Genomic DNA, 22,000 nt, shown 5'->3' on the forward strand with positions numbered 1-22,000 from the left:
ACTTCATTTAGATCATCAATATATCTCAACTCATCATTATAATTTTTTCAAATTTCAATACAAAATATAATAAATAATTTAACTTTTTCAAATTCTAAAATAATAATAATATTAAAAAATAATATTCTAATAATATTTTATCATCTCAACTCAACCCAATTCAAATCACTTTAATATCCAAACACAACCTAACTACTTTGTGATATGGAGTAGAATCTGAGTGATCTAGACATCAAGTAAACTCCGCTCTTACCTATGGTTTGCTGATCATCATCATACTAAAAAAAGCCTAAAACTAAGCCCAGCCGAAGATCTTTCAGGACTTTGTATGTTGCATGCGTAGAACAGCCACGCAGTCCACTCTCGGTCCACGGACTTCATCCAAAAAGAAAGAAAGAAAAACAGATCCCAGATAGGAAAAAGTAACCCCCACAGTGACAGAGCCAGTTACTTAACCCACTCCAGTCTTCACTCACCTTCGTAACCAAACACCACCCTAATCCATCCTTAAAACCCTAGCCCCTCTCCCCCTTCACGTATAAAAGCCTCTCGTATACTCGGGTTTCTATTGTCACACTATCTCCATCCCTGACACTCTCCGAGTATTTAATCCCCTTGCTTCCCCAGTTTCATTCCCGATTGTCAACCATGGCTGAGCGAGGAGGAGAACGCGGTGGCTTTGGTAGAGGGTTCGGTGGTGGTCGCTCAAGAGGAGATCGTGGACGAGGTGGCCGTCGTCGTCCTCGCCGTGACGAGGAGGAGAAGTGGGTACCGGTGACGAAGCTCGGCCGTCTCGTGAAGTCCGATAAGATCAAGTCCCTTGAGCAGATCTACCTCCACTCCCTCGCCATCAAGGAGCACCAGATCGTCGACCAGCTCTGCCCTGGCCTCAAGGACGACGTCATGAAAATCATGCCGGTTCAGAAGCAGACCCGGGCCGGTCAGAGGACACGATTCAAGGCCTTTGTTGTCGTCGGTGACTGCAACGGCCACGTTGGACTTGGCGTCAAATGCAGCAAGGAGGTCGCCACGGCCATTCGTGGTGCCATCATACTGGCTAAGCTTTCCGTGATCCCCGTGAGGAGGGGTTACTGGGGGAACAAGATTGGGAAACCCCACACAGTGCCCTGTAAGGTGACCGGGAAGTGTGGGTCCGTCACGGTACGCATGGTACCTGCGCCACGAGGGGCCGGGATTGTGGCAGCTAGGGTTCCCAAGAAGGTCCTGCAGTTCGCCGGGATCGACGATGTATTTACCTCGTCGAGAGGGTCAACTAAAACTCTCGGAAACTTCGTGAAGGTTCGTCTCTTTCATTTATAGATTTATTTTAATTGTTCCCGGGCATTCCAAAATAAGAAAAATATGTGTATTATTTTATGATTTTTAATTCGTGGAATCTCTACTCGTCTTAGGTTTCGGTCCTTTTAGGTATTTAATGGGTTTGGATTGAAATGAATTACTTTGAAAGAAGGTGTTGCCGTATATTATTTATTGCTAAATGTTAAAGCATCTTCCGATTGCAGTTTATGGCCTTAATTTACGTAGGTCTGTAATAATTTAATGGTAATTATTTTGTTTAAATATGTTTTATTGTTCTCTTAAATTGTTGGACCTTGATGATTTTTACATGGTGAGATAGAAGCCGAAATGAAAGTATGTAAATGAGAGGCAGTCGAGGGGTGCACTAGTGAGATAAAGCGTGATACAATTTCACCACCTACACATAAAACAGTAAATGAATGTCTGTGTGTGTTAGTGAGGGCTGGCACTGGAATTTGTGTGAGATATTCTGGGCATTACTTTGTTAATACATTTTTGCTTAAATTGAATGGACTATTTGATTCTCTATTTGTGTGTTAGCCCTGTTTTTAATCTTTTTAACTTCCTATAAGTTCTTATATTTGTATGTGTTTTGGTTTTGCTTGTCTGTGATATCATTGATATGCAATCTTGGAATTATGGTTGAGAGAGTCTGTTTCCGTGATAGTCGGTTCAGTGGTTTGCACTCTTCAAATTACGAATTCTTCAGTTTTATAAAGTTTCTTTTTCCTGTAATAATGTAGGTTTAGTAAGATCTGAAGACCTAAAGTTCAAAGCTTTTAGTTGATATCCGAGTAGATTATGATCAGATCAGATCAAGCTTCTCAGCCATAATTTGTTTCTGGACCAAAAAATAATATTTTTTCAATTGAGAACTATCAGGTTAAGTTCTTGAAAGGATCACTACTGCCTTGAATATGCTACTTTTTTTTATTAAACGGCATTTTCTTGTATGCAGATAGAGGCATTTAGTTCCTGTTAGTGAAATCTGTTTTTATTTATTTATTTATTTATAGGTAATCAAGAAGTTTTATTCGTAAGAGTAGTGAAGTCTGGTTTTTATTACAAGCACAGTGCTAATTTGATTGATACCAATAGGACCTTCTGCTCATAGAAATACTAATTTTTCCCCATTTTATGGGTGTGGTTGTCAAATAACATTTAAATGCTAATTGGGGACATGAAAGATAATTTAGAGGATCTAATGTGCTATTTATAAATAAATGGATCATGATCTTTTTTTTTCTCTCTTTCTCCACAGGCAACTTTTGATTGCCTGCTGAAAACCTATGGGTTCCTTACACCCGAATTCTGGAGGGAAACTCGCTTCATAAAGTCTCCATTCCAAGAGCATACGGATCTGTTGGCAAAACCAGTCGGCAAGCTAATCCTAGAGGAGCCTGAGAGGGTTGAGGCTTGAGACCGGGTTTAGATACAACGGCAGTGAGGTGTTAGAGGACCTCTTTAGTATATGTTTCTAGTTAAAAGAGATGCTTTCTATTTCAGTTAAGGGATTATATGTTTCTTTCTTTATACTCTTTTTAACTGTTTTTAAAGTTTTTTGAGTTGGATGGTTTTATGCCTATATTTTTTCTTTAATTCTTGGTAATATCCAGACATTGCACTATATTGGCCAAAAAAAATTGTATGGTCCTTGATGAGTTAAAAGTGGACTGTTCTTCGAGTCTGACTATTTTAGTGTGGCTACCCCCCCAAGCTTTTGTAGGGATTTATTCTCGTATGGTTTCAAGAAAATTCTGGGATAATTTGTTTCAGTTTTTCATAAAGGCATTGGGTGATGAGTTTCCTCACCTTGTAATCCCAAGTCAGATTTGAAGGTCTGGCCATCTCAATACATGACGGACATGATTTAGGGTATCATAATTTTGTAATCGAAGTGGCAACATGGTTTTTTTGTTTTTTTCATCTGTTGTTAAAAGGAAATATTTTGAAGAAAGAAACGTTCTGCCCTACGGCCCGGATGCATTATGATAATTCCTTCTGGGAAAATAAAAAAGCCTAAAAAAACTAGAAAAAAACGAAACATTTGACGTTATAAATCGAGAGCAATTGTCCAAAAAATGTTAGAAACTATAGTTTTGAAGATGAGATAGGTTGTCTCTTCCAAACGATGCAATTCAGACGATTAAATAATAAAATATTATTGATTCGACTTACCCTATGTCCATTCTGATTCTTGAACTGTAATTTTTTTTTTCTTGAAAAATATACATATACTATTAAATTTTTTTTACTTATCATCCAATATACCATATATTAATATATAATTTTTTTTATTCTTTTATTTAAATACATATTGATATGTAAATATGTGTATTTAAATTGAAGAATAAAAATAATAAATTATGTATTGATGTGTAGTATAAAAATGATAAGTAGTATTTATCGAATAAAAATATAATGTATAGCACTACGAAAATAAAATCGAGATGTAAATCATATCATTAAAAATTAATACTTAGCACAACCATATAGCATTTGACAATTACCATTTTTTTTTTAATTTTCAAAATTTTAAAATTACTTGAATGAATAAGGACGGAGACCGCTCTCCTCTCTTATTAATGGAAAATATCAGAGAAATGTGATATTATTGGTCAAATTTATATAGCGGAAATGGAATAATAGGATAGAAATGAAATAATCAAGTCTAGATGAATTTGGGACGACTTCCAATTCCAACCACTGTATTCTCGATTCCACGGCCTCCATCTATATACGCGGAAGCTTCCCGACATCCAATTCCTGAATCCCGCAACAACTCCTGGGAAAACTCAAACTCCCATTCCCTCCCTATCTATTCGGTTTTTTGCATACGACGACTTTTACTTCTGATTTTTTTGTTCCTTTAGTTTTTTTTATTTTTTCTTTTGTTTGTTCCATTTTCACGTGGCCGAAGGCATCGGATTCCGATGGGAACTCCGGAATTCCCAGATCTGGGGAAGCATTGCACCTTCGAAGATTGCAAGCAGATCGATTTCTTGCCGTTTAAATGCGATCGCTGCAGCCAGGTACAGCTACTTTCTCTTCTTTCTCGAATCAGCGTCTGAATTTGCTTTCAATTTGATTTTTAAATTTAAGTTTTCAAGGTTCTTTTGTATTTGAATTCATTTCCTAGTTTGTTAGATTCTCCACTATGATTGGTTACATTACTGGGGAAAAAAGAATTCATATCGAGGGTTGACTTAGAAGTGGTTGATTCCAATGCTTAATGATCAATGTCTTATTGTTGTAGAATGCTAGATCAAATAAACATAGGCACTTGCTCTTACCAACATTCAGGCTTTGTTACATGATTCTTTGGTCTTCATATTTTATAGCATCACCCTCGAAATAGGAGCATGTTGAGAGGTTATCGGAAACGCTGTGAAGTGGTAGGATGAAATTGTTGTTGTATCTAGTTTGGAATCATGGCTACTGGGCCAGCGACATGACATGCACACATCGGTCGGTGGTCGATGTTTTCAATTTACTCTCACTTGGCAATTTGGATCAGCTTGTGGGAGTGATGTCTCTCTTTTATAGCGAGCTATGGTTATGAACTTATGACCATTATTCATTTATTCTGAAAGGAATCATTCTAGTGCTTTGATTTCACGGTAGTTTTACAGACGATATATGTCGTTGATCAAATAGCTTTCTCTTTAGGGCTGCTAGTATTGTAGAAGGCTTGGGTCCAGTTCCAAAAGGAACTGGGTTTTGTCCCTCATCCAACAGGTTCAGTTCACAAACCAAGCCTTATTTCAGTCTGGTTAAGTCCATAGCTATTGTTGATTTCTATATCCTCCCTGGTCGGATTAAGCCAGTAATTCATTTTTCATGTGTACTTCTATCTTCCGAATCTTTTCGAGTTTCTTATGTGGCATTTGATTGTTGCTACTTCATGTCTGTTTTCGATGTGGTTTTATTAGCTTCACATGTAATTTCATGTTTTTTTTTTTTGCTTGATCTTCTCAAATTATGGATTGATCTCTTGCACTGCCTATTTTTCTCAAATTATGGATCAAATTAGTCGGGACGCTGTTCCCGGACACCCAGTGCCGATAAAAAAAAATATTGGTGCCTGGTACTAAAATATGGCATTTTTAACAGGTTTTCTGTTTGGAGCATCGTAGCTACATTAAACACAGTTGTCCAAAAGCTGACAGAGAGGATGTCACTGTTGTTATCTGCCCTCTCTGTGCTAAAGGAGTTCGGCTAATTCCTGATGAAGACCCAAACATTACTTGGGAGACACATGTCAACACTGAGTGTGACCCGTCAAATTTTGAGAAAGTGACAAAGAAGAAGAAGTGCCCGTCCCTGGTTGCAGAGAGATCCTAACATTCTCCAACACAATCAAGTGCAGGGACTGCATGGTAGACCATTGTTTGAAACACAGGTTTGGACCTGACCACAAATGTTCTGGACCAAAGAAGCCAGAAGCAGGTTTTCCATTTAGGAGTCTTTTAAGTAGGAGTAGAAAAGAAGAGTCAAAACCCAACCGAGCTCCCACATCATCTTCCTCCAAGTGGACTACAAGCTTTCTTAATGCAGCTTCAACAGTTCGAGCCTCGGCTGAAGCAGGTATGGCAAAATTGAGCACTGAATTAAGTCAAAAGTTGCAGATTGCAAGGGATGGGATGGGACAGAGCAGCAGCAGTAGCGGTGGAGTTGGACAAGAAGAGTGCCCACAGTGTAGTGCGAAGTTCTCCTCGGTCACAAGTTTGGTGGAGCATGTGGAGAAAGTCCATGAAACGAGTAGCAGCCGAACTGGGGTGAAGAAGGTGACAATTGATGTCTGCCCAAAGTGTAGTAGAGGATTTCGTGATCCAGTTTCTCTTGTGGAGCATGTTGAGAGGGATCATGGTGGTAGTTCAAAAGCTTAGGCATGGTTGCCGAAACAGCAAAGTCTACTTTTTGGTCAAGTCTTAGTCTTTTGCGCATTGCATAGATTTAAGACTGGAAATGCAAATGCCTTCCCGAGGATATAGAACTGAAAAGAAGTCAAAATTATTTGGAATTAACTGGTACTTCAAATTATTTTCTTCTCCAATCTTGTGTCAATGACCTTGCTGTGAAGTGTGCTGAGTAGTAGTATTATTTGAGTGGAAACGAAGTTTTTATCGCAAATTTCCATTCACGTGTATCTGAATTTTGTGAGGGGATATGGTGCCTTGATCCTCATATGGGTTCGGCATCTTCTGTTTGCTGACTCTGGGGTCTCTCACAACTCTGATAACTGTTTTTAGGCCTTTTCTCCTTTGTGACCTTACTCCAAAATATTATATAAATATATATATATATATATATATATATATATACACACACACGTATGTATGCATATATGTTAAATGGAATCCTAGCAAAGAAGAAAGAATATACGAAATTGAATGAGCAAATTAACCTCATTGTGCTCGAGAGCATCTGCGGTATCTGTGCTTTGTGTTAATGTTTAAGCCACTCATGTTCGGTTCTGTGATTGTCATGAGAAACTAAAAATAATTACTCCGATCACCCTTTTATCCGTTTCATTTAGGAAATTAAAAGAAAATGTTGTAAATAAAGCCCAATTTAATAAATGATTATTGTTGACTTTTCAAAATAAGTATTAAAGGTTCTGTACAATTTTCTATCCAAATAATTTATTTATAATAAAAAAATAATAGACATAACATATAAATCTGTCTTTATAACTTTCCAATTATTAAAATTATTAAGAAAAAATTCCAAGAAATTCTCTCTCTCTCACATATAAATCCAAATAACGCGTGGTTCGGTTGAAAATCCTTGAAACCAGGCGGGTAAAGTTAACTGTCATTGACAGTACGTCTTCAGTTCCAAAATGGAACATCACCTGCCAAGTCCTCGTGGGCCCCACAAATCAAACGACTCGCTTTACCTCTCCAACCGAGGAAACATAACACAGGGACATGGCAAATTTCATTTTGCAACGTCTCAATAACAACGTTCATGATCTCTGGGATCCGCACGCGGTAGTATATCCTGTAATTCCGGTACTTTTGTTTTAAGGGCTTAGAGGGATTGCCAGCCTCTGGCTTGCTCTTTCAGGCATTGTTAGGAGGTAATCTAATCTTTATTCGATCAAAGCTCAATACCTTTTTTTATCTGTAACTGTCAAGATTTGATACATTCTTGCAATCTTCTTACCACCCTTTTTGTTTACTTTTGTAAAGGTTTTGTTTTTGAATTGTTTTGTTTTGGGTTTCGATATATTTGGAGGTCATGAGAGACCCACATTTTGAATTACAGGCTGGCCATTGGATTGAGAGCTGCCCGCTGGTGTCTGACCCTTTCTCTCCCTTCTCCGGCACCGAAGATCGGAGTTTTTTGTTGGATTGAAGGGAAAGAAAAAGGTTTGAGGCCAACTTGAATTCCCTGCCTACTGGTAATCCGAAAAATGAGCGCTGTTTCGGGTGTGGTTTCGAGGCAAGTTTTGCCTGTATGCGGTAGTCTTTGTTTCTTTTGCCCGTCATTGCGGGCGAGGTCTAGACAGCCTGTCAAAAGGTATAAGAAGCTCATCGCCGATATTTTTCCTCGCAATCAGGTCAGTATTTTTTGGTTGTCTCTAATGTTTCATGAAATTGTCATCTTTGATTATGGTCAGGAAAGAACCATGAAGGTGATTGTTGCTTTTTTATTGTCTAAATTGGTATTGGTGCTGACTGCTTTTATTGAGCTGGGCCTTGGGGTGGTTAATGTGCTCAGAGGGTATGGGTTTGCTTAGAGTTTTCTTGTTCAAATGGTAGTCTTTTGGTTGATATGTTCAAGACACACGTTCACCCAATTATCACGCACTAGGTGAATTAATGCTTTTTATTTTAGTGGACTGCAATTTAAGTGAAAAATTAGCTTCTTTTGGAGGAATACATGGCAAGTTAGCAATATTAGAATATGAATTGTTTTATTTTTTAGGAAATTGCACTTTGCACACCAAAATACTACTGCTTTTGAAATTTGCACCTTAAACTACTAAACAGGTTAATTTTGACTATTTGTAACATCATCTCAATTAATGGATTTTAACCGACGTTGAAAATTGCAAAAATATGGTGGTTTAGCCATTGTCAATCTTGGTAGTTTATGTTACAAATTGAAAACACAATGGCAGTTTGAGAGTGCAAAATATCTTTCTTTTTCCTATTTCTTTTTAGGACTTTAGGTAATTGGTTTCAGAAATAGAAAGCGTTTAGTTGCCTCCATGATTTAAGCTCCTAAATAGACAGAGGCATTGATTTCAGTGGAGTTGTCCTGGCCACCAGGCAACGTGTTGTCTGAATTAATAGACTGCATATATGAAAAAAAATTAGTCTAGTTGCTTGAGTTTTGACCAACCAATTTTTATTATGTAAGTGAAGGCTTTTTAAATTAGCACCTTCTAGGGGTTTTCACTCAGGATATGTTAGTGGAAGGTGATTTCCCCTATGTTCTAGAAAGCCTTTGTATTCGCAATGGAATAATAAACCCTTTATTAATATCAATAACATATGCAATTGGTTTGGTGGTACTTTTTTGTTGGCACTGGGTATCCGGGAACAAATTCCAGACTAATCCTAGGGTGTACAAGCACTAGGCAAGGAGTCCCCGTAGAAGTACCCTCCGGTAATTCAAGGGGAAATTCCCCCAGTCCAATGGCCCCAAATGTGCGAAATGTGGGAATTTCGAACCAGGAACACCAGGTTTCTACAGCTGCCCCAGGACCACTATGCCACCCCTTGGGGTTGTTTGGTGGTACTTCAAATCCCCTCATACTTATGACCCTCCAAACTTGGGCAGATAGTTTCTGTTTGTTCATTTGTTTTTCTCTTTATTATGTACGAAATTTGGTTTGTGTTGTAGGTTACCCTGATGCAGGGCCCCCTGATTTTGTACTGCACTAATAAATTTTCCACTTCCACTTACTAGGTTTAGGGGACTCATACATCTTGATTGGTTACTTTCTCAGTTTAACACCGTCAAATTTTAGTTACTTTGCTCCCTGTAAAAAATATCCTCCTGTCTGTTTTTTCTCTCAACTATTTTGAACTTTTTGTATTGTTACTACTCAGTAAGTCATGCAGTAAGTTTTTATTCTAACTCCAATTAAGTAGCATGACACATCTGTAATGACATGGCAAAAGGAAAGAACAAAAAATAAGCGATACGTCTGGAATGAGCAAATGATTTCCCTATTTACAGTGTACATTGGAATTCTCCTATTTCCAATGAAAATACTTGATTAGTTATTGGTAAAAAAGGAAAAAAGAAACAGTTTTCTTTTACTAGCGTGGTTCTCTTGTAGCTTGATCACAATTTTCTCAACCATGAGTATATCTCTGTCATGTTTGATCATGCAATCTTTCTTTGTGTAGTATCATTCTGTATACTGACTATTATTATCTGTTCTTCACAATTTGGTAGGAGGAAGGACCAAATGATCGTAAGATAGGAAAACTTTGTGAATATGCTTCCAAAAATCCTTTGCGTATCCCAAAGGTAAAATTTGTTTTTGCAAAGCATTGTGTGATGCTAATAGAGGCCTACTGTGTAAGTTGAAACTAGCTGGTGTTCGATTCTGGCTTGTAGAAATCCTTATTATCTAGTAGTAGTTGAAAAGGTTCTCCAAGAGTTATTGCTCCTGGATATGATGAATTCAGGTCATATATTCCGAACACTTATTCTAGTTCATTGAGATAATATTTATAAGCTTTGTTCCCCCTTTTGTTTTCTTGCAATTTATAATTCTCTTGGGAACTCATCATAGATTATTAACTCTCTAGTGAAGCACAAAGTAAAACGTGATCAAAGATGAATCACAAGAAACTAAAGAAAAAGAGTGATGGATAATGGCTAATGAATCACCGACATGAAAAAATGTCACAGCCCTTTCAAAGAGAAGAAATTGACTTTTGATTAGGGTTCGACAAACTTTACAGAATTGTAAGGTCTATGGTCATTTACTGCAAACTTACCGTGCAAAATGGGTTACCCCTGCATGAAATGAACTTGGATTGCCATATTCTGCTGACTTATTGATTATCTGAGATTGATTTTGGGAATATGTTAAACCATATCCAAACTCAAGTTAGATCCTTCCAATATTGATCAAGTTTCATCGATGGCCAATTATTACCCAATAGCGGGTGTTTTAATGCCAACTAAACTGATTTCTTGTTGTTAGACATGAGTACAAATCCAGCACGCGGGGGGCGGGGGAGAACCTGTATACTGGTGCTATGCCTACTTCCGTAATAATAAGATATCATTTTGCTTATATAAAAAAAATCCAATAGGGTAGGGGAATTGATAGAAATGTTGTAGACGCTGACACCACGCTAGAAAATCAACTGCAATTAAGGAGACTCCTCGATTCTGATGAGAGAGTTTTAGATCATCTTGCATCAAACTGAGATATATGTGCCATGATTAATATTGAGGTGGAGGTCTGATCAAGTTTATGTAGACATAAAATATCTCACTGTTACTTCATTTGCCTTACAGTGAGATCAATCTGATAGTTAAATCCTCATGCCTTTCTCCTACTTTCTATGTTATTGCCATTGGTGATTCATGCTTTTCTGGAGGAACAAATGTTTAGGGAATTTCATGCTGCCAATGGCCTTTGGAGGTCAAATGCACTTCTGTTGAAGATGTGCTGAAGTTTGAGGGTATGGGTTCAAGTCCCATGGCATGAGTTGCTTACCAATCTGATAAAATTTCCTGTTAATGATCTGAAAATCAATCTAGAAATATGCAAGCAAAATGTTAAAAATAGTTTCAGAGTTTATCTATGTAATTTTTTGTATTCTGTAGAAACCACATTATATCGAGAAATTTAACCACATTATATAATAGTTGAAATTTGTGGCTTTGTTAATGAGAGTATTAAATTTCGTGATCAGATTACAAATTCTCTTGAGCAAAGGTGTTACAAGGAATTGAGAAACGAGAATTTTCAATCTGTGAAAATTGCAATGTGTATTTACAGGAAATTACTAATTTCCTGTAAGGAGCAAATGTGAGTTTATCCTTCTTCTGTTCTGCATCTTTCCTTTTTAGATATCGGACTCATAAAATTATGTTGGAATTATTTGGTTGGGAGTAAATCAGAAATGAAATGGTCAATTTTTGGAAATTACAAGACCACCTTTAAAGTCGACTCACCCAAGGTTGACAATTTCACAGGCCTCTGTTTGCAAGTAGCTTACTAAGCATCATGCTCACTCTGCTCGATCAAACACGGCAAGATGAGATGCGAATTATAGGATGCCATACTCTTTTTGACTTTGTAAATAATCAGGTTGGTGCCCTGAGTGGCCCTTCAGTTAAATCTTGATAATTTATTCACTAAATGTTTGACATGTAATTCACTTCCAGATATCAGGTTTCTTCCTACAGAAACTTGAAACTCATATTTCATCATACTGACTTTGGCAGCACGACGGGACTTATATGTTTAACTTAGAAGGCTTTATTCCAAAATTGATTCAATTAGCTCAAGAAGTAGGGGAGGATGAAAGGGAACAGTGTCTACGTTCAGCTGGTCTCCAAGCCCTTTCTTCAATGGTATTCTATCTATTAACTGCTAGTTTATTTTCAAACACAGTATTGTCATCATCCTTTGTTTGGTCTGAGGAAACAGAGAATTTCAAATAAATTCAAATAATGAAGATACGGGTGACTTTCAAACAATGAAGATCTAATGGTTATAAAATTCTAAATTATTTTCTATTTCATTAATTTCTAAGCAACCAAAGGGAGCAATTCTGAGCTAATGATGACATATTTGCAATTAAACTAATGCATGGATTTTAGGTTTTTTTTTTTTGTGAACCATTTTTCCAGTTTTGAAATTCTTATTAAGGAATATTTCTTAGTGCAGTGCATGTTTGAATCAACTTTGTATTGGTCTCCAATGGGGGTTTTAATGACTTATGACATGATGGATCAATGGCTTTGGATAAGTGGATGTCTTAAAAATTTATAAAAAAAAAAGATGTAAGACTTTTTCTTTTCAATCCTAAGACTATTTGATGAGACAACATGGATAACTCTTTGGAAGCCCTTGTTGACTTAGGCTGATCCTAGTAACCAAGAGAATGTCTGGGCTTTGTATGAAACTTGCATTAAAAAATACGCTTACAACCTCTTAGTTCTTGTACATGGCATCTGTTGTCATGTGTCTCTGTGATGACAGTCAGAGCGAATAGCTGGAACACTCAAACATGGAGATCAGGCAGGTAGCCCTTCTTCCACTAGGATTTTGTTTTTCTTGGGCGCAGTATTGATTTGTGATGATATGTGTAGGTGTTGATCTACTCCTGGAGAGGTGATTTCTGCCAGGGGCAGATCAGGACCTAATGATCAGAAAGTAAGGTCGAATAACTTATGTTTTAGATCAATACCCTCTGTATTGATTGAAAATGAGGATCTGGGGTGACATGTAGAAAATGTATCTCAAGATACTTTGTTAGTCGGGCACGGGACTGGTAATACTTTAGATATTGACTGTGGCTGCTGACTGTAGCTGTTGGTGGCCTTTAGGATCATGACTCTTTCCCTTTTAGGACATGACTCTTGCCACTCATTATGGTTTTCAGGGGAGTGTTTGATATGGAAAACATAAACAGCTTGTGAGTCGAGACATGAGTTCAAGTGGGTGCACCGCTAGCATTGGTTTGAGCTGGAAAAATTTAAAAATCAATGCTCTTATTTAAATACTACTCAATGATATGTTGAATGACGACTTCTGGGACTGGAGAACGAAAATTGATCTGATGGGTTCTTTTCCTTGTTCTTTTTAAAGCATTACATGTCTCTATAAGATGTAATGATGAAGGTTTCTAATGCACCACAATCAGTATGCATTACTAAAGTGTGGTTCTCGCCTCATGCATATGATAGAAATTATCAATCTTCTGAATGATTAATGATGGCCTGATCCTGATCATGATATTATTTAACCATGCAAAATTGAGAACAAGCTCTTGGTAGCATGTGCCTTATGGCTGCATTCTTTGTGTTTGTGCTTATGTAATGGCTGTTCTAAACTGTTTCTTTCATTTACCTTTGTGTTCACTGTAATTATTGGACTTACTCCACCCACTCATGTTACATTTCTTTGTTTTCTTCTTGTTTGGACCATGTATCCTTTGTATCATGTTACCTTGAGAATATATTGAAATTATGACATAAGCATATCTTCTATCTCAATTTTGTTTTGTCCAATAGAAATTTATATATACCCTAGGTATTCTATATTATTATATTTTAGTGGAAATTTTACTATCTGCTTTGGTATGTAGGTTTGGTTTATGGGCAAATACTCTCACATTTCTGTGGAGTTTGAGAATGTAAGCAGATTCATACTTATTCCAATCTTAGTCCAAGTTTTTCAAAGTGGTGTGGTTATATCTTCCCTAAATCTGGATGTCCCATATCCCTACTATATGGTTTACTTTGGCACTACTATCACAACTTATTTCCAGTATTGGGTGGCACAAGCTTATAGTCTCCTCTCATCTTTCCTACATCACCTACATTCTCCGCATTCTTCAAAATTTATCTCCAGAAATTTTTTTTTTTTTTTTATCAGTAAAAGAAAGATATTATATATATGAATGAAATAGACATAGTCATTGTACACAGGAAGTATACATAAGAACTCCTAACTACATTCTAAAGACGGTAAAATAAAGACAAGAATTCCTGAACATTATCCCCATGTAATACAATAGTGGAAAACCAACACATTAGAGTATGGAGAAAAAAATTCTTCAACTCGGTCATTGAGCGTTCCTTATCTTCAAAGCAACATGCATTCCTTTCTGTCCAAATACACCACATAATACACAACGGAATCATCTTCCATACTGCTACCACTTGATGACTGCCTTGCATGTTTGGCCAACAACCCATTAAATCCACCACCCTCACAGGCATAACCCAAGCAACATCAATCCTTAGAAAGAGTTCATCCCACAACACCCTTGTTAACTCACAATGTAATGATAGATGGTCCACAGATTCTCCATTCTTTTTGCACATGTAACACCAATCCAACACTACACAACCTCTTTTTCTCAAATTTTCTGTGGTCAATATCTTCCCAAGAGCAGCACTCCATACAAAAAAACCTACTTTCGAAGGCACACGGGTCCTCTAGATACTCTTCCAAGGAAACTGAATACTACCAAGTTGTGTTGTTAAGATGCTGTAATACGCCTTCACTGTGCATATCTTGTGGTTATTAAGCCGCCACTTCATACTATCTCGCTGTGTAGGAAACTCCATCGAGTATAATAAGCTGAAAAATTCTGAAACTATAGGTAATTTCCAATCATGGAAATCCCTAATAAAAAGAACATTCCATTGCTGCACACCATGAGAGTATACACGCATATCCGCCACTGAAGCTTCCCCGTTAACTGCAATATGATATAAGGCCGGAAAATCCCTTTCCAATGCATAATCTCCACACCACACGTCCCGCCAAAATCTGATACAAGTGCCCTCACCAACTACAAAGCGTATTTGATTTACAAAACCTGGCCATCCCTTCCTTATGTACTTCCATAAACCCACACCATACCTCCCTCTCATTTCCTTAGAGCACCAACCACCCCAATCGACCCCATATCTAGCATCAATAGTTTCCTTCCACAATGATCCCCTCTCCAGATGATATCTCCAGAGCCATTTTCCCAATAAAGCTTTATTAAAAATTCTTAGGTTACGGACTAAATTACAGCTTGAAAGGTGTAATTTATTTATTACTGTTTAAGGACTAAATTCTAGTTAATAACCCATGTCATCTTTTGGATTTTTTTTGTTCGTTTTTTGTTCAATAAAAACAGGTTGTTTCAGTAGTATTGGAAAACTTTGAAAGTCGCACTAAAAAGTTAGAGAACATGGATCACGACAAGGAATGTCAGAATCATTCGGTGGAAGAAGTGCTAAAAAATGAAAGTGATCTCTCTTCTTCACCTGATGTCACAACAAAGGGTCCTCCTTGGCAGACAATTGTGAATGAGATGGGCGAAGCGAATGTGACAGTGTAATTTCTTTGGGCACCAAATCTTTCAAATGTTTGAGACTTTTTTGTGTGTAATCCTTCACCTGTCAATGATTTCTCTTTGGTTTCTTCCCCAGGGAAGATGCCAAGAACCCTTGCTTTTGGTCCAGGATCAGTTTGTATAACATGGCAAAGCTAGCCAAGGAGGCTACAACCATGCGGCGTGTTCTGGAATCTTTGTTCCGATACTTTGATAATGGGAATTTGTGGTCTCCTGAACATGGTCTTGCCCTCCCAGTCCTCAAGGAATTGCAGTTTTTAATGGATAAATCTGGTATTTATCTCTACTTATTTAGCACTTGGAGGTTCCATGCAGGTTCAATTTTTTAGCTGTACTTTGATGGTTAATATCTCCTGAGTTTTACCTTCTGTACCTTTTTCAGGGCAAAATACACATTTCTTGCTTTCCACACTAATTAAGCATCTTGATCATAGAAATGTCCTTAAACAACCTGACATGCAGCTTGACATCGTCCGGGTTGCCACGTCCCTTGCTCAAGATGCAAAGGTTGAGCCTTCTATGGCAATAATTGGTGCATTAAGTGATGCCATGAGGTATTTGCGAAAGAGCATGCACTCCTTACTCAATGATGAGAATCTGGGAGCTGACATCGTTAAATGGAATAGAAGCTTTGGGGAAGCAGTGGATGACTGCCTCGTGCAGTTATCACATAAGGTATTAGTAATCTCCATAGTTCTTTAAATTGAAGATTCATAATTTGAACTTGAGCTACAACTACTTTTTTTATGCTTGCTTTTTATTTTTTATTTCTCACTGAAAATACTTTAATGGGTTTACGTTATATTTTTCTGATATCTGCCATCATTGGTAGATTTTTCAAACAAAACTTAGTAGCAATTTGCCAACAGGTTGGAGAAGCAGGCCCAATTCTTGAGGTTATGGCCTTGATGTTGGAGAACATCTCAACTATTACAGTGATAGCCAGAACTACAATTTCAGCTGTTTATCGTACAGCTGAAATTGTAGCCTCTTTGCCCAAGTTATCGTATCAAAATAAGGCAAGAAGCAGAAACTATAAGATCATGCAAATTTCATTTTCAGCTACTTTTTATTTTAAAACTAATTTTGCATTTAAAATTTAAAATTTCTGTCTTGTCTTAGGCTTTCCCTGAGGCTTTGTTTCACCAGTTACTTCCAGCTATGGTCCATCCAGACCATGAAACACGAATTGGAGCTCATCGCACTTTTTCGATTGTTCTTGTGCCATCTTCAGTTTTCCCTCGTCCGTCCTCATCTATTTCTGAGTCAAAGACAGCCTCTGATCTTCCACGGACACTGTCAAGAACTGTCTGTGTCTTTTCTTCTTCAGCTGCTCTTTTTGAGAAGTTAAGGAAGGAGAAGTTTTCTTTGACGAAAAGTGTATGTGAAGATAGCAAAGATAATAGTGTTAGTGAGGAGCAACCAATAAATAATGGGATGGAAAATATGTTGAAGCCATCATACAGTCGGGTCTGCAGTATGAGAAGTCCCTCTGTACCCATGACAGCTGAAGGAAATAATGTGATGAGTTTAAATAGAGAGACTGTAAGTTTATGGAAATTTCTTTACCATCTTAGATGTCCAAATCTATTATGTCACAGGGCTCTAGTTTTAGCCTTCCCTGGTTGTCCCATCGAGCCATGGCGTAATTTTCAGCTTTAAGACTGACAAGGGTTTAAATGTAGGATGACACATAGAAGTAGAAGGTAGTCTCCTTAAAGAGCATAGATTAAAACTTTAGAGCATTGATTCGTCTCTGCTACCTAAAATACTACTCAGCATTTAGTGGCCTAGGCATCAGTTGAGAGCAATATTTTGGCTCCAGGGGCTAAGGATTTAGTTTTTGGGTTTGTATTGGACTCTGGCAAATTCAGGCTTTGGTCTATATCCAAGATTACTCTCTTGCTTGATCAGTTCCAAATGTTCACTGCTACCAGCCTACCATTTATCAGTTGTTGAAAAGTGCTTTAGTTTCAATTGTAACTGAATGTTTTTATCTATATTAAACCTCAGGAGTCTAATTCCCTCAGGCTGAGTAGCCACCAGATTACTCTCTTGCTGTCATCAATTTGGGCTCAGTCCATCTCTCCTGAAAATACACCTGATAACTATGAAGCAATCGCTCATACATACAGTCTGGTATTGCTTTTCTCCCGGGCCAAGGTAATTGCCACAATATTGCTGAACAGATTTTGTGCTTTTCCTCTATGCTTTCGGTCATGTTCTTCTCTTCAGATATTGATTCTCAGATTATAATAATCCCTCTTCCTAGCATGTTTGCATTGTAATTTAGTAGTGCTTCACATGTTTCTGTGTTCCACACAACCAGGGGATACTAACGCAACCAAATTGACCATTATGTGAAACAAGGAAGCCAAGTATATCTCAAGCTATAGGAATACTTGTCAAAGTAGCTTTTCAACCTAGCTTTAATCTTGTCAAGAGTATCTCAAGGGTATTGTCATGGTAGCTTTAGATGCTGGCTAGGGGCCTGGGAACCTCAAAACACCTGTCAAAGTAGCTTTAATCTTGTCGAGAGTACGTTCCTGTATACTTGAGCTGTTGCCTATTCTTATGATTAATAAAATCTTGTTTTCCGATAAAAAAATATTGTCGGGAGTTCATCAGTCGACATGCCCGTGAATGAGAGCCAAACTTTCCATTTGTACAATTAGTGACAAACCCTTTGTCAGCGAGTTAAAATTTATTTTATTTTGAAAGAAAACAAATCCTATGTTAGCTGGGATTTGCTTAATTTAAAGCCTTACTTGGGTTACTTATTATTGTTTGTATAGCTATAAATTTAGTTTCATAACCAATAGATGGTACTTACTGCAATTTTTGAAATGTAGGCAATAATTGCACTCTAAACCTTCATTACTAGGTCGCCATGGGATATAACTTGGAAAATATGAGGACCATTTGTGAACTTTGAGCCTTAAAGAAAATTGCTAGGTATTATGGGAGTATATATGGCATGTTAATTTCATCCTATCACAAGAGACCATGCCATTGGAATTGCTTAACTAAGCACTAAGTTTTAGTAATATGTCATCTTGTGATAGGATGGGAGTCTCATGTATCCATACTTTGGGACTATCTTGTTACTTGAGCCTTAAACAGTTCTTTAGTTGGGTTTGAATTCAAATTAGAAATGACGGTGGATGAACTTACTCTGTTGGCTACTTAAAAATATTATGATTTTAGTGAGCTTTATTTTTCATTTCTATTAGGTTTACTTGTCCTGCAGAATTCCAGTAATGAAGTTCTAGTTCGAAGTTTCCAGCTAGCATTTTTGTTACGAAACATTTCTCTTCAAGAAGGTCAGTTCTCAAAGTCGTCATTGTTATATCGTTTCCATGTGTCAAGATAGAATAGGTCTGGACTTTATATCAATGTTTTGAATACCGTACCGGACGTCATACCGGTCAAGGCACTGGAACGAAATATTTTGGCACCGGTACCGTTTCGGGATAGCGTTTCGGGATAACGTTTCGGGATAGTCGATCTATAAATAAATTATATATATAAATATATATAAAAATTATATTCCAAAATAATAGTCTATATATAAATAAATTATATATATAAATATATATATAAATTATATTCCAAAAAAATAGTCTATATATAAATAAATTATATACAAATACATATATATATAAATTATAAATAGTCAGTCTGAATTGGGGGTTAAAAAATAAGCTTGTAGTTTGAAAAAATGAAAAAAAAAAAAAAAAAACACAGGCCGAAATTGAGACCAGTACGACCGGTACGGCCGGTATTTTGGCCAATACGGAACAGGTATAGTACCTGTGCCGGCCGGACGGCCGGTACGAAAAATTTCGGCCGTACCGGCCGGTACGGTACAAAATTTAAAACACTGCTTTATATTCAAACTAGCTGGGAGGCACATATATCACTTGCTCTTGTGACGTTTATAACTTGGTGCATAACATAGGGATACTAGACTAACAAGCTATGCAATGCTATTGGCAGATGTAGATATACATTTGAATATTTAAACTTCAAAAGTGATTGGACATTTTTTAAGTGATTGGGCGCAATTAGCTTGTACTTTATTCTATTTATACCGTTCTTGTCCAATTTCTTGCATGCTCATGAAGCAAATAATGAACTAGCCTGATTTCCTGTTAATGGGATCTCTACGCTTCAGCTCAAGCTGTATCCCTACTTCTATTGCAGGGTCACTACCACCTTCACGTCGCAGATCTCTCTTCACGTTGGCAGCTTCAATGATTCTATTTTTATCTAAAGCATACAATATTCTTCCTCTTGTTCGTATTGCCAAGGCTGCACTTACAGATAAAATGGTAAGTATTGAGTCAAAACTGACGAAGTCGTGATCATTGGTAATACCAGTCGTCCTCCTCTTGAACAGTGACAATGACTCAATGCATTCTTCATCTTGTTCATGTGCTTGAGGTCAATTATAATTAATTATAAAATGGTAGGTATGAATCATTGCCGATGAACGGCATTACTTTGTCAAGTAAAGAAGAGAGCCAATATTTATGGCTGCTTGTCATTTCACTTGTGTTCTAAATATTTCTCAAGTGAAATTTCTTCATTTCTGTCCTAATATTACTACTTGGATCAGGTTGATCCATTCCTTCATGTGGTGGAAGATTGCAAGTTACAAGCTGTTAAAACAGGATCCGACCATCCTGCTAATGTTTATGGATCCAAAGAGGATGATAATTCAGCTTCAAAATATCTTTCAGAAAAAGAGATCACTGAAGACCAAACTAGGGAGTTCTTTGTTTCTGAGATTTTGAAAAGCTTGGATCATTTTCCAGAAGTAAAGTTTTATACAAATTGCTTAAGCATCTTGGATTGCTTCAATGAAAATTGTCTCGTTATCTTGTAGTGTAAATAAATTTTGGCTCTGTGGCAGTCTGAATTGTCCACCATAAGGGAGCAGCTGCTCGAAGAATTCTCACCCGATGATGTTTGTCCACTGGGAAGCCAGTTGCTCATTGGCAATCCACATAGTATACGTCAGGTTGATTCAGAAAATAATGAATCTCTTAAGGAGGTAATTATCCTGCGTATCTTGTAGCCCCATGTCTGTTAACCCTTGGGACTTGTATGACATTATTGTTTTCTTCCAGGTTGTTCCAATGTTTACAACAGAGGATGATTCATATGAAAGTCAGACCAAACGTAATTCAGAGTTAGCCATGGAAATTCCCAATCTTTTGAGTGTCAGTCAACTTCTAGAATCAGTATGCTACCATTTCATGCTCTCTTATTTCAGTTTTCGAGTGAGAATCCCACAAAATAATTATTTATAGTATATTGTATATGTGCAGGTCTTGGAGACAGCACATCAAGCTGGACGAATTTCGGTCTCAAATGCACCTGATGTGCCTTACAAGGAAATGGCCCTTCATTGTGAGACACTACTCATGGGAAAGCAGCAGAAGATGTCTAATGTGATGATTACACGACAGAAACAGGAAAGTAGGATGAACGTCACTTTACATAATCATGAGCCTGAGGTGAAGAAGACGGCATCCTATCCCCATGTTGATGTGGGTTCCATTGAGATACTTTTATTTCTCCAGAAAACTTAAAATCGTACTTGCATGATATATGGTCATATGCACAATGCACTTACCTTTGCATCTAAAATATAGTCTTCCAGTTTCCAATTTGCATCTAAAATATTATCAATTCTAAAAAGGTGTATGTTTGGATTTAGAGACCCTAATGCGCCGTCTTGTGCCTTCACTTCTATAACATTCCTACCAATATCCACAAGGTTTTTTTTTTTTTTTTTTTTTTTTTTTTTTTTGTTTTTGAAGCTTCTAATATTGTGAACTCAAATGAAAATGCAGGCTGGCAATCCTTTCCTTGACCAAAACTTCACTGCCAATTCATGTGAACCATCACCTGGCCCTGTTCCAATGCCGTGTGCAGCAGAATACCAGCATCACCCCCATTTCTTCAAACTACCAGCATCAAGTCCATATGATCACTTTCTAAAAGCTGCTGGCTGTTGACATTTTAGTGGGGTTAGATGTGAATTGTGAATACTCAACAGAAGCTAGCTGTTGATCTTTAAGCTCAAAGGCTGGTATAGGAGTATCCTATTTTTTATGCTAATTAGTAATTATAGTGTGCTTGCTTCATAGTACATTGCAGGTGCAGAAGCAGAGCGACTGTTTCAATAAATATGAGATGAGTTTGTTACCTTTTTATATTTAATTCTTCTCCATTTTAACTTATGCATGCCCACATTCAGGATGAGGTGCTCTTATTTTATCTCCTCTAGTTGTACAGAGTTTCAAGCCATGGTTCAGAGGTTCCCATTCCGAGTTAGATCCTTTTAATACGTTTGTTTCTTTAAACATCGTTTCCATGGAGTTATATGCAACTTAATTCATGAGCTGGCTCAGTCATAGATAATATCTTTTGGGATATAAGAGACCCATCTTACAAATTCTTCCTTCACTATCTTCTATGAACTAGTACTGAATTCGATCAAATATTGCATTTCGATTATCACAATGAGTCCCTTTTACTTACAAGTTATAACACAATCAAATATAAATAATTAGATTAAATTTTCTTAATAC

At 37.2% G+C, this 22,000-nt stretch overlaps 3 protein-coding genes across 5 annotated transcripts; all 3 read left to right on the top strand.

The window, feature by feature from the left end:
- Positions 1-543: 543 nt before the first annotated feature.
- Positions 544-2,905, top strand: LOC121268388 (40S ribosomal protein S2-3-like). The gene is made up of 2 exons (XM_041172645.1): positions 544-1,299; positions 2,582-2,905. The coding sequence occupies exons 1-2, from the start codon at positions 649-651 to the stop codon at positions 2,738-2,740; spliced, it is 810 nt and encodes a 269-aa protein (XP_041028579.1). The 5' UTR covers positions 544-648; the 3' UTR covers positions 2,741-2,905.
- Positions 2,906-3,930: 1,025 nt separating this feature from the next.
- On the top strand, positions 3,931-6,453 carry LOC121268389 (zinc finger AN1 and C2H2 domain-containing stress-associated protein 16-like). Its single transcript, XM_041172647.1, is given in 3 exon segments — positions 3,931-4,352; positions 5,434-5,638; positions 5,641-6,453. Coding segments are annotated over 3 exon segments (873 nt in total). The 5' UTR covers positions 3,931-4,253; the 3' UTR covers positions 6,210-6,453.
- An 803-nt stretch (positions 6,454-7,256) lies between these two features.
- Positions 7,257-21,614, top strand: LOC121268390 (protein SEMI-ROLLED LEAF 2-like). 3 transcript variants are annotated; one of them, XM_041172649.1, is made up of 20 exons: positions 7,257-7,405; positions 7,594-7,888; positions 9,742-9,816; positions 11,223-11,338; positions 11,506-11,620; positions 11,758-11,886; positions 13,626-13,673; positions 15,177-15,376; positions 15,472-15,668; positions 15,778-16,070; positions 16,265-16,414; positions 16,518-16,940; positions 17,409-17,558; positions 18,646-18,718; positions 19,602-19,729; positions 20,017-20,217; positions 20,314-20,454; positions 20,531-20,644; positions 20,732-20,953; positions 21,260-21,614. In XM_041172649.1, the coding sequence occupies exons 2-20, from the start codon at positions 7,742-7,744 to the stop codon at positions 21,422-21,424; spliced, it is 3,087 nt and encodes a 1,028-aa protein (XP_041028583.1). In that variant the 5' UTR covers positions 7,257-7,405; positions 7,594-7,741; the 3' UTR covers positions 21,425-21,614. The 3 variants fall into 3 exon arrangements, with proteins under 3 accessions (XP_041028583.1, XP_041028584.1, XP_041028582.1); XM_041172650.1 differs by lacking the exons at positions 7,257-7,405; positions 7,594-7,888 and adding an exon at positions 8,760-9,072; XM_041172648.1 differs by lacking the exons at positions 7,257-7,405; positions 7,594-7,888 and adding an exon at positions 8,760-9,020.
- The last annotated feature ends 386 nt before the right edge of the window (positions 21,615-22,000 follow it).

The sequence above is a fragment of the Juglans microcarpa x Juglans regia genome, chromosome 5S (genome assembly GCF_004785595.1).
Source record: "Juglans microcarpa x Juglans regia isolate MS1-56 chromosome 5S, Jm3101_v1.0, whole genome shotgun sequence".
Lineage (NCBI taxonomy): Eukaryota > Viridiplantae > Streptophyta > Magnoliopsida > Fagales > Juglandaceae > Juglans > Juglans microcarpa x Juglans regia.